The sequence below is a fragment of the Strongylocentrotus purpuratus genome, unplaced genomic scaffold (assembly GCF_000002235.5).
Source record: "Strongylocentrotus purpuratus isolate Spur 01 unplaced genomic scaffold, Spur_5.0 spur5_contig_833, whole genome shotgun sequence".
Lineage (NCBI taxonomy): Eukaryota > Metazoa > Echinodermata > Echinoidea > Camarodonta > Strongylocentrotidae > Strongylocentrotus > Strongylocentrotus purpuratus.
Genome location: NW_022145539.1, coordinates 1,669,656 through 1,685,109, shown reverse-complemented (window position 1 = coordinate 1,685,109; position 15,454 = coordinate 1,669,656). Strand labels below are relative to the sequence as shown.

Below are 15,454 nucleotides of genomic sequence, written 5' to 3'. Positions count from 1 at the left end.
AAAATATAGACCCCTACGGGCCCTAGAGTCTAGGCTAGACCTACGAAAAATTATCAAATGTTTAGATTTACCAACTTCAAATTTGAACTTAGACTAGCAGACTAAAGTCAGCTGAATGTATCAGAACACGACATATTCTTGACGGAAATGCAGAGTAGTACCGACGTCAACGAAAACATTTTCAGTCTTGGCTGTCATGTCCGCGATCGATCGATTTTAGGCGCACATGCCAGCCCCTTTTTCGAACTGTACAACAGCGTGTGTACAATCTCGCCGCACGTAGCGCCGCTACTGGCGTGTGTGTGCCTAGTATTACTTCTACGTAATACTAGGCGCCTAGCTGGCATAATCGGATTGTTTCGCTGCTATTTGTACCGTGTTTTACGCCATGATCTCTATTGGTCCAGCGAAACAAAATGGCAGCGCCCGGTCTCCTAAGAATCTGACGAATATCGCTAAATATTCGGAATTATTAACCATGATTTGAGGCCCAATATTTTTTAACTGCATAACGAGTCACAAAAATAGTGTAAGTTTTACGATTTTCTTCTTGAAAAATGAAAAGTTTTGGGGTAAAAGGGGTTTTCCGCGATTTTCCTTTCGAAATTGCATTTTCCGTTTCAAATGGTCAATTCCGTGAATTCCGTCCGTTTTCCGTGATCGCGGAATTCAGTGTCCCTATCTATATGTCCCTTGAGAAACCAATGTCAGGAATGTTTAGAGGAACTAGTGGCATGAACGGCCTGCCATAGTTAAGTCCAACTTAAAATTAATCTTAGTCTTTGTGAAAACCCCCCTGGACACTAGACTGAACAAAGGGAATGGGCAGCTTCCTTTCATAGGGGAAGCTACAGGTGTATTTAATAACCGATTGTCTCCTTTGCAATTTGTGGTTTGGCTCAATAATTGTTGTTATTAAGAGCCCTAAAAAATAGGCAAGATATATATGTACACATTCACAAAGGGCAAACAAAAGTAGCAGACACTACATCTATTTTTGTTTCATGACTATATTTATTGCGTTTGATGCTAGGAATTTTAAAAACAAAAATAAGCTCCAAAAATTCTGAAATTGGCAACCCGCTGTGAGATTCAAAATCATTGTGTTTTTTTAATCAAAATTGTCAATTTATTGACAATCTCCTACCTTATTTTTTATTGTTTTCAGAGACATTGCAATTTATTTCAACAATGTAGCAATAAAATTACAATATTATTGTTCCCAATTTGAAGAACATTACATGTGATCAATTTAGTCCTAAAATGAATAATGTCCTCAATGGGTTAATAGATCATGGTAATGTACATAGAGCAATGGCGATTGATGTGTCTGTTCATAGGGTCTACAGTATATGGGACATTGCCAAAAAGACCTGTCCCAACATGACCCAGTAAACCACCGTTCATCAAGAAGAATGCGACTGTGTCTCTAATATATTCCTACGCCTAGTATGTACGTTCATTAATTAATGATCCTGTGACCTTTACCATCTGACCTCCCAAACCAATACTAATACTCTTTTTATTTATATTTTATGTTAGCTTTTAATACTTTTCTGATCCTGTCATGCTTGCTTACACTTGCAAATTCATTATCTGTTGCATCTTGCTATTCTGTGCTATTTATTTATATAAAGTCAAATGGATTGGAAAACGAGATTCCCCGGCTATAGTTATTTAGTTAATCTTGTTCTTTTCCTGGCATCCATGTGATATCATGCCTGCTTATACCTGCCATTCATTATTTGTTGTATCTTGCTATTCTGTGGTATTTATTTTAAGTCAAATGGATTGGAAAAGAAGACCTTCCTGTTTAATAATCTAGTTAATCATTATCTTTTCCTGACATTTATGTGACTTAAAAATGTAAACCTTACTGATGCTTTGTATTCACTTATTTCATGTCTTTGACTTTGGTGAATAAAAAAATAATTATGAAAACAATAATAATTTCAGCATCCCAGACACCCAAGCCATGGCGGACACATTGGATTAACGAAAGACAAATGACCTATGACCTTGGTGTATACTTACAGGCGTTACTATGGCCCCTAAGCATTGCACGATGAAAGGGCAATTATGACTTTTGAGTACAACATCCAAGTCCATTAGAATTCTCTTGTTCTCCTCTTTATTTCCGGATCTCCGCATTTGCTGCAAGAAAAATGAATAAATAAACATACAATTTGTTTTTTTATTTCCTTTAAAATTTGACCAAGCGTAGCACTTTTTGCTTGTAACACTAACACCTTTAACATGTAATAAAAATTGCTTGGTTTTTCAAAAAGATTTTGAGGTTTAAAAGAAAAATGCCATGCCTATTTTCCCCTCCAATCGAACATCCATGTATCTCAGAAAGCATTTTTCAGAAGTATTGCTTCAAGATCTAATATTCAACCAGTTGAATATCTGAAGTTAAGTTGGGTCAATTTCTGTTGCGGTTCATTATAGCGCTCATGAATGAGAACGATTTAATCAAAAGCAATCACTGAAATCTCTAAATTGGCAATGGGGTGTGAAATTAATAAGCACTATGTTTGTGTACAAAGTGGCAATTTCTTGTTGATTATTTTTCATTTTCATGCACATTGGTTCAATTAACTTACATGTACATTTTCATATTTCTTAAAGATAGAGACCAGTTATGGTCATGCTATTGCATTGTGAAAGAAACGGTGTGGAATCGATCAGAAAAGGTTGATAATCTAGCATATAAGTATTGGTGTGTACTGCAAGGTTCTGGAATCATCAAAATGATAAGAAATTTGGCCCAGTCTTGGTAAAGTTACAAGCACTGAGCACAGAAAGATATATATAGGACTACATGTACGCGACATGTGCGTGACACGTGCGCGATATCTATCAGGTCCAAATAGATATAATAATTTACCAAATATATCAATTAGTAGGCGGTTTCTCGGCAAATCATATTCTTTCACATGATTGGTAATAAGAGCTTTCATTTCATTTTTTGAGAGGGGGTGTTTCCAAAACTGATCTTTACCTTTAACTATGAAATAGTGGAAATTAAAAAACAATTAGTGCCAATTTGAGGATTCATTTCAATCTTCAGCAAACTCTGACCGGCTACATAGGGGTTAATTCTGTTAAGGTCACAACTTACCTTGACCGCTAGTATTGTACCGCTCTCCTTGTGCCTCATACGAATCACATGGCCACAGCTTCCAAAACCAAGTTCCCCTATCGACTCAAGACTCTCCACATTGATGTGATAACGCTGCAAGAAAAGTGAAAAGATCACAAGTGTAAATGCAAGTAAACAAATTCAATATAATTCCTTTGCTTTAATAATTACTGCAAAAGACATCTCAAACGTCAGTTACAAATGTAGCAGGGTACCAGTCAGCTTAGAATATAATTTGTGTAATTTGCATGTGCACGTGTAACATCAACTAGACAAAATATAAGGATAGCATGAAAATTCTGCAAAAGGGTCCTCAGCCTGATTTGGGTTCTAGCATAGAAGCTGGAAACTTCTTTTTGAGATCATATTATTCAAATAATATTCACCACTGCACCTCAAAGCAGTCAGTATTGTTATCATACTGCACCTGATATCCGAAGCCATAGATAAAATATAAGCAATCTTTAAAGTACCGGTACTTATAAAGTTCTATCAAACTTAAATGGTGTGCCCCTCCCCTTTAATTTTTTTCCAGTGAATTTTGTAATCAACATTATACATGGTCTCAAAGCTAGGTTAAAGATTCTGAAAGCTCAACTTGGCATCGCAAGCAAGTGCAATGACACGGCCTGGTTGTGTTTGGGGGGCACGAGACCGGTACGCTCGAAAGAATCTACACATGTAGCGGATTAGAGCTTTCCCCTCCACATAACAATAATGGATTAGGGTGAATTCCCTAGCTCTTTGAAGGAATCGCTTCAGGAATCGCTTCAGGAATCGATCCAGGAAGCCGTGACGCAAGAGTTTCTTCACGTACCTTCAAAACTTCAACACCTGAGAAGTTTCCTATATAGCGTGTCCTTGATCAGATCTGATCTGATACTATCACATTTTTTGTGTGTACCTTTCCATTGCCAAAAATTTGAAGTAACCACAACTTTACATGTTGTGCACAGCCCCTTTCAGGGTTCCACACCAACTCTTTTTAGTTTGGGGTCCGGGGGAGTGTTTCACAAAGACTAAAATCAACTTTAAGTTGGACTTAACTATGGTAGGCCTTTCATGTCACTGGTTGCTCTCACCATTACAAAATTTAGATAATATTTTTTTCTTCTATAATGAACTATCATAAAATGGATATTCTGTAGATTTGTGACCATGATTTGTACATCTCTTGAGAGACAAATGACAGTAAATGGCGAGAGCAAACAGGGACATGAACGGCCTGCCATATTTGGGTCCAACATAAAGTCAATCTTGTTCTTTGTGAAACACTCCCCTGATTTAAAATTTTCTGTCTACGCATTGAGCACTATGTTGAAACTTTTGAAATGTTGGGGGTCCACACCTAGATTTGGGGTGCCCATGCGTCTAGGGTGCCTGTAAGTGTCACGCCTTTGTTCAGATCACATTTGCAACAAAATATTAAACATGTACAGTGAAAATTACATGTACATAACATGTAAAGTCCTGTAGACCCTAGCAAACGCGTGTAATGCACATACAGTAGACCGAGAGGAGCTCTGGTGTGACATGCAGTACATTTTGTCTCCCTCGCTCCCTAAGTTTATTGAACATATCCTTCCCAATTCAAGCACGAAAGTGTGAAGATAAATGTAAAGCAGGATTCCCAAGACCCACCAGACTTCGACTCGAGTCTCGAGTGCCGCCGAGCCCGAATTATAGGCCGGTCTCCGGCAAGAGCCACTCTCAGGCAGGGCTCAGGCAGACGCTGGCTGGCTAAAGTTAGCACCCTACCGGAGGAGAGAGAGTTTTGACATGTCCGATCGCTGACATCGGCATGGCAACCAAACCAGGCCCCCTTGGGGACAGGAAGTGTTGTGCTTCTCTGTGTTGGCAATTCAGGTAATTGAAATTAATGCTCAATTTCCTGAAGAGGGACTTGCAGGCTCTCGCGTGTAGCTCCATGACCTGCACTTCCACTAAAAGTAGGGGATTTTTTTCTAGGACTGGCAGGGCAGGCAAAAATCTAAATGTTTATGTTTACAACAATATTTTTTGTCCCATTTATTTCATATGATTTAACAAATTTCACCTTGAATTCTTTCTATAAATCCTAATGAAAATATGAAATACATACCATATAGATTTTAATGTACAATGTCAATAGCTAAACTGTAACTCATCTTATGTTGATAAAGAATGTAAAGTAAACTTGCAATATTTTGTACTAGAAGTAATACTTGGACCTCATATTTCTAAAAAATTACTATTCATAGCAACGTGGAACCCCATAAAGAGACAAATATGTTTCGGTACATGGTACACTTAAAGGGAAATGAAAGCTGTACCCGGATACATGTAGGTACGGTCTGGGCATGGTTTACAAACTGAAACAATTCAGGCTTGCATCAAGTACTTTACATGTAGTACATGTAAACTAAAATAGTTGCTGTACAATAATATCCCTTGGGACAAGTACCTGGTAACACTCCTTTTTATAAAATTAGAAAATAATATTGTCCTTACCTTGCCCTCTGTTGTCAAAAGTCCAGTCTGTTTCATTATTTCCTGCAACTTCCTGTCAATTTCAGGCCTGTAGTACAAATGTGACAAAGAACGATTACGGTAATGAACTTTAAACAAAGTGGGTCAAGCACTTTTCAATTTTCATTCGTGTGATGACTTTTCTTTTGAAGTTGATTGTATTTTGATTTGTAATACATGTAGCTGTTCATTCTTAAAATCTAAGCTCTTTATTAATTTGTACAATTTTTTGCACTTTTATAGTTGTGGAAAATAGAATGAACTTATGAACTTACAGTAGGCGAAATTTTCAATAAAAAATATTTGTTGATGAATCTTACAATATTTATTGATATATTTGTTCCCAGCTAACAATGCTAACAAGCTGGCATGAATTACAACATGTATGTATTTCTTACAAATGAGTTCAAGTGAATGTGGACTTGAAAGCCATTCAAAAGTAAAGCTGTACATTTCTGTTATTTTGAAAGTCTGTTTACATTCCATTCAACGGGACGTCAAACAAGAAATTCCTGGAGACTTAACCTTTTGAACACAATCAGTGTTATTCACACAATCCAATTCTACAGAAACAAGTTGTACATCAATATAATTTAGGATTAATTGCTCACATGACACTTCTGAGTGTAAGGAACATTGTGTAACTATCAAAATTTGTTTCTAAGGATGTTGACAATTCATTTCATTTTTTCATTCTACATGTACAAAATTAACAAAATTATTACGTACTGTACATGTTGATAATTTGTAAGTTATGACAGAACTTCAAAACAGAAGTACTGTACATGTACACTGTACATGTAATAATAATAATAATAATAATAAAGTAATTTTTATATAGCGCATAATAATAAATTCTCTATGCGCTTTACAACAATCAATTATACAATAAATTACATGATTAATCTAAAGATTGAATTATAAATGAATTAACAGAAACATATACAATGATGACAAAATAAGATATAATATAAATGATATAAACTTATGAACACAATTACAATAGTTAAATAATTACGATCTTTTATTGTAAGGAAATAACATTATTTGACATAAACTAGCATATATATATATATATATATATATGAAGATTGTAGATGTAATGGTCTGAAAATAACTACATGTTCATGTGAATCACCTCAATAATTAATACATGCACTGTACGTCCTTATTTCCATGCAGCTTTTTGAAATTGCATGCCTTAAGCCCTCTCCCAAACCACAATATCTAAGGGTCTTCTTTTATAAAAACTTGTTATCAATAACAAGTTACAAGAACTGCTACACTGTACAAGCTACTGACATAGTGGCATTTTAATGACTGAGAGCAGATTGTCATAGAAATGTAACATTTGTTATCGATAACAAGTTTTATGAAACAAGGCCCAGATGTTTATCATATTTTACATGTAGTTCACAACTTAACACCAAGGGGGATGTTTCTTTAAATTTACCCAAAACTTGAGATTAAAAAGGGCACAGTAGAGTGGTGCACCACACTCTTCAATTTTAAAAACTTACATGTACCTGGTACCACATGTAGATCTGTAGCTTTGTTTGCTAAAGACCATCGTTTCAAACTTAAATCTTACTAAACCTCGAAGTTATTATCAACAATCCACTAACAACGACAATGATTTCACAATACAACAAGTATTTACAATTTTAAACTACAAATGTATACGCTATGAAAACATCAATTCTAACTACAGCACATGTACAAGCTGGCGTAACCTCAAAATTAATTGCATCCGCACAGCACAGAACCTCAAGTGAGGATCCTGATTATAGTTATCTTGCTTACCTTCAAATCGCTCGTGGTTTTTAACTTCCGAGTTAACTGAAAGTTTTGTAACCATGGGTGCGTCCACACTTTCCAGTTTGCATACATGTACTTACAAGATAGTGTTGACGTTCAAAGCCATGACCTAAACTTAAAGTTAATACACGCAGACTGCCGTGTGAACCCAACTCTACTTACCCGTCTATTGTACTTCTGTTGATAGGTCCACATGTTAGCGGCATTTGTACTTGTTTCTTGTCCCTCCTTGCGTGCGGTGATAACCCTCCATTGTGATTTAGTTGAAGAGCTGTTTAGAACAAAGAACATGATGGAGTAAGAGCGGACATGTTCATATATTATTGTTATTTTCAAAATATAAATATGGTAGGTAAAAGGACAATTCCATGCTAAACACGTATATATTTGGTCATTTGGTGTGGGGGTCCTGAATATTACTAGTTTAAGATGATGAAGTGGATCCTAATCGAATGATTAGTTGAAAGTGTACACGTGACCAGGCATTTATTTTGCCTAACGCGTAATTTGGATAATGACCGATCATTATCCAATGGTAATGACTGGTCATTATCAAAATCATGTAATAATACATTATTTTATAAAACAAATAAAACATAATCTTATAAAACAGATAATACACAGCATTTTGTTTGGGCAATAGTAAAATTTCCCACACTCGGTACCTTCAAAACAGTCCAAACACCCTCGGCTATCGCCTCGGTCGTGTTAGACTGTTCCAACATTATAAGATACTTGTGAGGGGAGAAATCTTGCGATTTTCTGTTTGATCCGACACCAAAATCTTGATATTCCAGTCAAATCTTCTATTATGTACACTTTTTTCAGCATCCTTAAAAGGTAAGTTATTATACTTAAGTTATTACAGGCCTACTTAAGTTTTAAAAAATTATAATTGTTGTCATATTTAATGTACAAAGTTGCAAGTTTTACCAAAATGTTTGTTGATTTTTCTATTTTATGGTGTACCTATACTAGGGATGTTAGACTAAAAATTGAAGTCCATTAAATCATGACAAGTTTGCACTGTATTTGGAGAACACAATTTATCATTCAATATGGAAAAAAAATGGAGTCAAAATATAAATCGATTCTCGAGATATTAATTTTTTAATATTTTTATTTAGGGGTATTTCCTGAAGTTTTTGCATAGGAAATTACAATGTAAGCATGGCACCGAGTGTAATTTAAGTACATAGTAAAGAGTACATACCTCAACATTGCAAGCATTGTTTGATGTGCCATATCTCAAAAAATATATCTTGTTTCTCATTGAAATTTCAACAGAACTTTTCTTCATTATATTCTTTTTATCAACATTTTTAAGAGAAACCTTGAAATTAAATATATTGTTGCCATGGAAACAAAACAAAGAAAATAAGAAAATACTTAAAAAGTAATATACCGGTATTTACTTTCCAGATCAAATTGCTACTCAAAACACTTTGCATTCCAAGATAATGGCAGGGACATCTTTCCACAACATTTTTAAAATTAAAATATAAGGTTGCCATGGCAACAAACAAAGAAAAACAAAGAAAAATGAAGATTTAAAAAAAAAAAAAATATCACAGGAAAAATGTTTCCTGATAAAATTTGAGGATCGATTTGAGGATCTGGAGGATCGCTGATTTTCAAGTAAAGATTTTCAAATAATCAGCGATACAAATATAAGATGATATTTCAATGTAAACTTGGATTAAAATTCTGGCAGTCATGGTGGAAAAATATATCAATTCCAAGTACATGTAAAATTGCTTTTTGATAAAGAAAAACAAATATGGTAAATGTCCAGAAAACCTCTTGTAATGTTACAAATGTATCAGGAGAATAACACCTGTATATAACAATTACAGCTGAGTCACTAGAATTGCTCATTTCTACGTAATTTCCCTCGAAACAGTGTTAAGTTTCCCTTGAAACATTGTTTTAATAATTTCTTACATTTTATCTTTTTTAAAGAGGGAGTTTGTACACTTAGAAGAAGAGCCACATGCTGGCGCTTACAATGGAAATTTCCACGTGCGTGCACGGGGCCATTGCGGCTTGATGATAACATCACGCTTTTCTTTCATTTATACTTCCTCCCGGCATTTCACTCGTACACGCATTCAACATTTCAACTTCTTTTTCTATAATAAATACTAAGTTATTGCTTTAATAATGGAGTCTTTAATTATGAAAAACTTATATTCAACGTTTGTAGTCGTCTAGTCGATCAAAATTCTCAATTTATCCATGGAAAGTAGTTTCTAGCTGCAAATATTTCGTTCGGTCCATACGTGTTCAGCACAGAATCACCAGGGGTTGAGGGCGAGTGTCAAGACTTACGGTTGTTCAGTCTTGGGTAGTATACATCTGAAGTTTGTGATTATCTGTAGATGATCCTGAATGAATTTCCCTTAGATTTTTGGCTCAAAGATAGCTTGGATATCACTTATAAATCTACTAACATTGACTTTTGCAAAAAGTTCATTTTTTATAAGAAAAAGATCGCTATAAATTGGAACTTTTTTTTTACTGCTCAAATATATTAAAAGTATGGGGTAGGCAAAAAAGTCAACACGCATGGTCAACTTTTCTAAGTTTCATGAATGGCATGTCCAAATTTGGGCATTGTGTGACCCCGGGATCACCTCCAGATTTCGATGTAAACATGCGCAGTTTTTCAGAGAGTCACAGAAAAGCAGTGCCATGGCTGCTGCAATGCCTTTCAAACGCTTGCAAAGGGCCAATGGGCGAATTAGAGCTCATCTTTACTGCCATATTTTGATTGATTCTACGATTCTACTTGTGAAAAAAATGCTTCCAATATTGGAATACAACTTTCATCTACGGTAATTCTTAATCAATTAATTCTTTCCTGCTAATTTTGATTTTTAATGAATTTTTAAAGATTGCATGTTTTTATTTCGACTACAATCACCGTTGGCTCGTACGCACATTGATGGCTCGATTTCAGGATTGCAGCGCGAGCGTCTGACATCCCTACCTATACTTAGTTAGTGTGTGTCAGTTATGGGTGCAGTGCATTACCTGTTTAAAGCATGACATGTTGGTGCGTTATGTAACATTACGTATGTATTGGCATTGCCAGGCCCTCTCTCTCACTTAAATTTGAAGTCGTTCGAGCGGATCAGCCAACGGGAACGCGTCTAACTCACTTTACAGCGCTCAATGCGTAAAGTTTTATGTGCAGCATCAGTAGGGGCGCTGGTCCGAGAATAAGGATTGTCCGCATAAACGAGGATCATCTTCGTAAACATGGACAGACACGTCCGCAAAAATAAGGAGCGTCTGTACTCTATCGCTAGTAGGGGCGCTGGTCCGAAAATAAGGATCGTCTTCATAAACGAAGATCGTCTTTGTCAACGCGGACCAATGCGTCCTCATAAACAAGGATCGTCTGCAAAAAAGCAGATGTTCCATATTTTTGATCAGCACATTGGCGATGCAAAAAACGGATTCCGGGATGATTTTCTTGATGCATTTTACATTGACTTTGTACAGAGACCTTCACATTATGAGCAATAAATCCTTGGGAAGACGGACAACCCATAAAAGTAGACGGTCAACTAGGGTTTTTTTTAGGCCTGTAACCAATCATCGGTTTGGGGGCCGATCTTGAGCCGATCAGGGGTGATCGGATAAATATTTCTGATCACCGATCAATAAAAATGATCGGAAAAAAATTGGCAGAATTTCTTCTTTTTTCTTTTTTTCTTTTTTTAATGCCGAAAAATTTCAAGTTTTGGGCTATCAAATGCTTTTAAAAAATTCATAGCTGGGATTATTTTGTCATTTGGAGTTGTTGTAGACCATGTTGATATTTAGTGCCTTTTCATGACTTTGAAATTAATAATATTGGTCTAAGAGAAAAGGCAAAACATGCGGGGCGCCATCTTGGATTATAATGCATGCCATAAATATGCATGCAAACGTCCGCGAAAAATGCAGACGATCCTTGTTTATGAGGACGCATTTTGTCCGCATTTATGCGGATATCCTCGTTTATGAGGACGATCCTCATTCTCGGACCAGCGCCCCTACTGACCGCTGACGATTCTGATATATGATCCGCGCGTTGGCGATATGAAAAACAGATTCCTTGATGATTTAATTGATGCGTTTCACAACGACTTAGTACAGAGACTTTCAAGTTATGAGTGATAAATCCTTGTGAAGATGGACAACCCATAAAAATAGACGATGAACTTGGGGTATTTTATTACGCGGAATCCAGTTTTTAGCATTGATAACGCAAGGATCGGAAACCCAAAAACCTGCAGAGCGTGTACCTCGTTTATGCTGACCATCCTCATTCTCGTACCACTACCAGCGCCTGGCTTCTGAACATGCACAAACTTGTCAACGTCAGTCTACGAATTACGATTTGTTTTGTCATTTAATCACCACCAGACTTCAATCATTACATGGATTATGGTCAATTTCATATTAATCTCTGGGATAGAAAATGGGTGAATATGCCACCATTATCACTAATAGTACTGTCGCCGAAAGCGAGACAATGATTTTTCACCCAGACTCTACCAATGATACCCCCATGCCCACTGCACTGGCACAGCGCAGTGCTCCGCTGTGTGCATTATTCCTTATGACACTGCAGAGTGCAGTGACAGTGTATAAAATGAATGTTGATGTCTTCCATCTTCTCATTCGCTTGCATAAGCGCTCTAAAAATCATTGAGAGACAACCAAGGTGGAAGATTTGTTCTTACCTGGCCTCTGCCGAGGCATTTTAGGTGATTCTAAATTAAAATCAATAGAAGGCCTCTCTTTCCTCGCTCTGTTTTCATCTTGAATGCTAATTTGTAGTTGATTCAGTTTTTGTCGTAGGTCCAAGGAAGAAGACATCTTGGAAATTGTGACGCATGCGCACAAATATTTTGGTACTCATTTACATACGGTAATAGACAGCAGCATATTCATATCGAATTGAAGTTCTGTCAAATAAGAAATAATCTATACCTTTACTGCCATATTTTCGATTTCATACGCTCACATCGACAGGGGGGACGTCAAGCATGAAATTCTTTGTTCAAATAAACTGTTAAAGTGATGTTTAAAAAGTAGAAAAATATCGTACAAAATGGTATATGTTTGTATATATTACTGTCTATTTTTTATTTTCTTCGGCAAATCGGCACGGTACAGTGGGACGGTGATATATCAAAAGTTGAAATTGCTGAATGTACTCTAAAAGTAAATAATGAAAATATCCTGTGCATCAGCAGTTAGGTAAAAAATTAAGGTGGATCGTCGAATCGTCTAGATTATAAGGGATATTATGCGAGGGGTCATGGCCACCATGTACACCAAGAAGAAACAAAAACACATTCTGAATCCCTGATACTATATTAGTTCAGACCTTCGAGATACAGTGTTACTGATCATAGTATGTATATCAAATATTAAATTATTTTGTTGTACTTAATCCATCTTTTATTGGAGGCACCTTGAGGGCATCAACATTTTCAAGCACCAGGTCCAGCCCCCCCCCCCGGGCCTTTGGCTACGCCACTACAGCTCAGACGCAGATTCTTTCCAACTCTCTCTACTGCTGCCCATAAATATTTTCCTACCTCTTTTGATGAAATGATTATGCCAATATAGGATGTATTCATAATAGATATAGTTTAGTTTATGTAGGCCTACTCTCTTAGAAAAAAAAAGAGTGAATTTTCACTCTATTTTCACTTTCTTGGGAGTGACGTCCGTGATCACTTGTTTAGGAGTGAAAATCAATTGATTTTAGAGTGCTCTCTAAGAAGAAAAGAGTGAATGTTCACTCTATTTTCACTACATTTTCACACTCCAGAGGATTTTTTTAGAGAGTATATTTTTAGAGAGTATATTTTCGCAAAATCTTTTATAGATCAATATATTATTATATGAGACTCTTTAGATTGATCAAGAAAATGTATTCCACCTTTATTATATAGGCAACAGTATAGTAACATGACACTTGACATTATAGTTTACAACAGAGGTAAAGACCTACAAAGGGGCCGTGCCCCCCCCCCCCTCTTCCTTCTAGTCGAATGGCGAAAAGGGTAGGGAGAAGGGGGTAGGGAATGAATCGTAAGACACATCTACACGCCAATCAATGGTCTCGATAAGTTACAGTAATTCGCATTATACTCTAGGGTACCCCCCCCCCCCCCTCCCTTCCTACGCTCACACTAGCGCCCCCTTTATGAACAGCAGTGGAAATTTGTCTCAGTCTAGTTGTTCATTCATATTTTGACTCTCGATCTAAGGGCTGGGGGGGGGGGGGCTCATGCCCGGTACTAATAACGTCCTATGAGCTAAGACATTAATCCACGGCGGCCACTCTCTACCCAGGTGCTAAATGGGTTAGGCTATACTCGGTAACGCATTGAAGCTATAGCTCACCATTATGAGCGTCTGTCAAATCATGGACCTAGGTCCACTAGTCAAATGGCGCATGGCTGGAATGCTTCACAGGGAGTGATATATTTTTCACCAATTCTAACTTTAACAATATTAAAGGTAAAGACCAGTATTGGAAACGCCCCAATTTCAAAAAATGAAATGGAAGCTCTCATTACCAATCATGTGAAAGAATATGTTTTGACTAATACATGATGATAAAAAAAATTGCCGGGAAACCGCCTACTAATTCATATATTTGGTAAATTTGTTTCTCTCATGGTCTGTGAGAGATATAGGGTAGTCCCATATACATCTTTCTGTGTATAGTGCTTGTAACTTTACGAAGAATGGGCCAAATTTCTTATCATTTTGATGATTCCAGAACCTTGCAGATGCTAGATGCTAGATGATCAACCTTTTCTGATCGATTCCACAACGTTTCTTTCACAATGCAATCGCATGACCATAACTGGTCTTTACCTTTAAGGATCAATTGACTTTGCACTACGCACGTAAACTCTACTTGTCATTAACTACCAGAGAAAATAATATAAACCCAAAATTACTCTGGATGCATTCACATTCGAGAGAAAAAAGAGAAATAATAAAAGGAAAGGATCGCCGGAGAGGTGAAGAAGGGGTGAGAGGTGAAAATGGAAAGAAAGGAAGAACTTAATATGAAATGAGAAGAGCTTTTCAAACAAATTAAAAGTAAGAAAGAGGAAGAGGGAAGGAAAACCGATGAAGAAAAAAGGAACAAAAGCAGAAAATGAATAATACAATGCAGTTTCCAGAGCAAAGAGGATGGAGGAATCTATTTAGTATTTTGCTAGTTGCACCCCTAGTAAATTTCATATACCTCCTGGAAAGAGTATAATTATAATACGTCACCAAAACACTCGACCTATATAAAGCTGCAAGTGTGCACGCACATCATTATCAGCCATACACAAATATTGCACTCCATTCATCGTCGGGCAAAAGAAAATTTAATATATCGAGAAAGGATTTGAATAACACAAATGTATAGCATGATATCTCTTTAATTAAAGTAAGAGGTCAACTTACGAAGAGTCGGCAGTCCTCTTTGGCCATATCTTGGAGCAGGCCGACAAAAGGCAATGTAAAATCTCTGATCTCGACGGTTCATGGTTCCCCCTTCTTAGTTAACTGCAGCTCTCAATGTATATAGTTTATGTGGACTTGAGTGAGAATTTTTTTTCGGCATACGACACGGGCTTTCAAAGCCAGGGACAGCTAGCGCAAGTTCACTATAATTAGCAAGCCACTCGGGTCGGATACAAACTTTTAAGGCGTTGAGCCGACCAAAGACGAGCGCCTGCCATTACCAAAAGTTTCTTCTTAAAGGTGCACTCCGGGAAAATTTGTCGTAAATTTATTTTGCTTCAATTTTTAGAATTACGCTAGCTATGTTGATGAATGATAATAAGATAAAGTTAAAAATGAATTATATCTTGCCAAAAATCAGCATTATGAAGAAAAAAAGTTGCAAACTTAAATAAACAAAAAAAGAATGATACAGAAAATTTCAATCAAACTATAATT

The 15,454-nt window shown here is 36.5% G+C and overlaps 1 protein-coding gene across 2 annotated transcripts; it reads right to left on the bottom strand.

The window, feature by feature from the left end:
• Positions 1–1,977: 1,977 nt before the first annotated feature.
• On the bottom strand, positions 1,978–15,095 carry LOC115923566 (dual specificity mitogen-activated protein kinase kinase 7-like). Of its 2 annotated transcripts, none has more exons than XM_030984546.1 (5): positions 14,957–15,095; positions 7,634–7,742; positions 5,636–5,702; positions 3,125–3,238; positions 1,978–2,154 (listed from the first exon to the last, which is right to left on the bottom strand). In XM_030984546.1, the coding sequence occupies exons 1-5, from the start codon at positions 15,036–15,038 to the stop codon at positions 1,993–1,995; spliced, it is 534 nt and encodes a 177-aa protein (XP_030840406.1). In that variant the 5' UTR covers positions 15,039–15,095; the 3' UTR covers positions 1,978–1,992. The 2 variants fall into 2 exon arrangements, with proteins under 2 accessions (XP_030840406.1, XP_030840402.1); XM_030984542.1 differs by lacking the exon at positions 14,957–15,095 and adding an exon at positions 12,211–12,375.
• Positions 15,096–15,454: the final 359 nt, after the last annotated feature.

Coding starts and splice junctions, on each gene's coding strand:
- LOC115923566 (XM_030984542.1), bottom strand. CDS start 12,346: ATGTCTTCTTCCTTGGACCTACGACAAAAACTGAATCAACTACAAATT. Junction 7,743..12,210: donor AATGCCTCGGCAGAGGCCAG/GTAAGAACAAAT, acceptor TGTTCTAAACAG/CTCTTCAACTAAATCACAAT. Junction 3,239..5,635: donor TTTTGACAACAGAGGGCAAG/GTAAGGACAATA, acceptor CTTTTCTTGCAG/CGTTATCACATCAATGTGGA.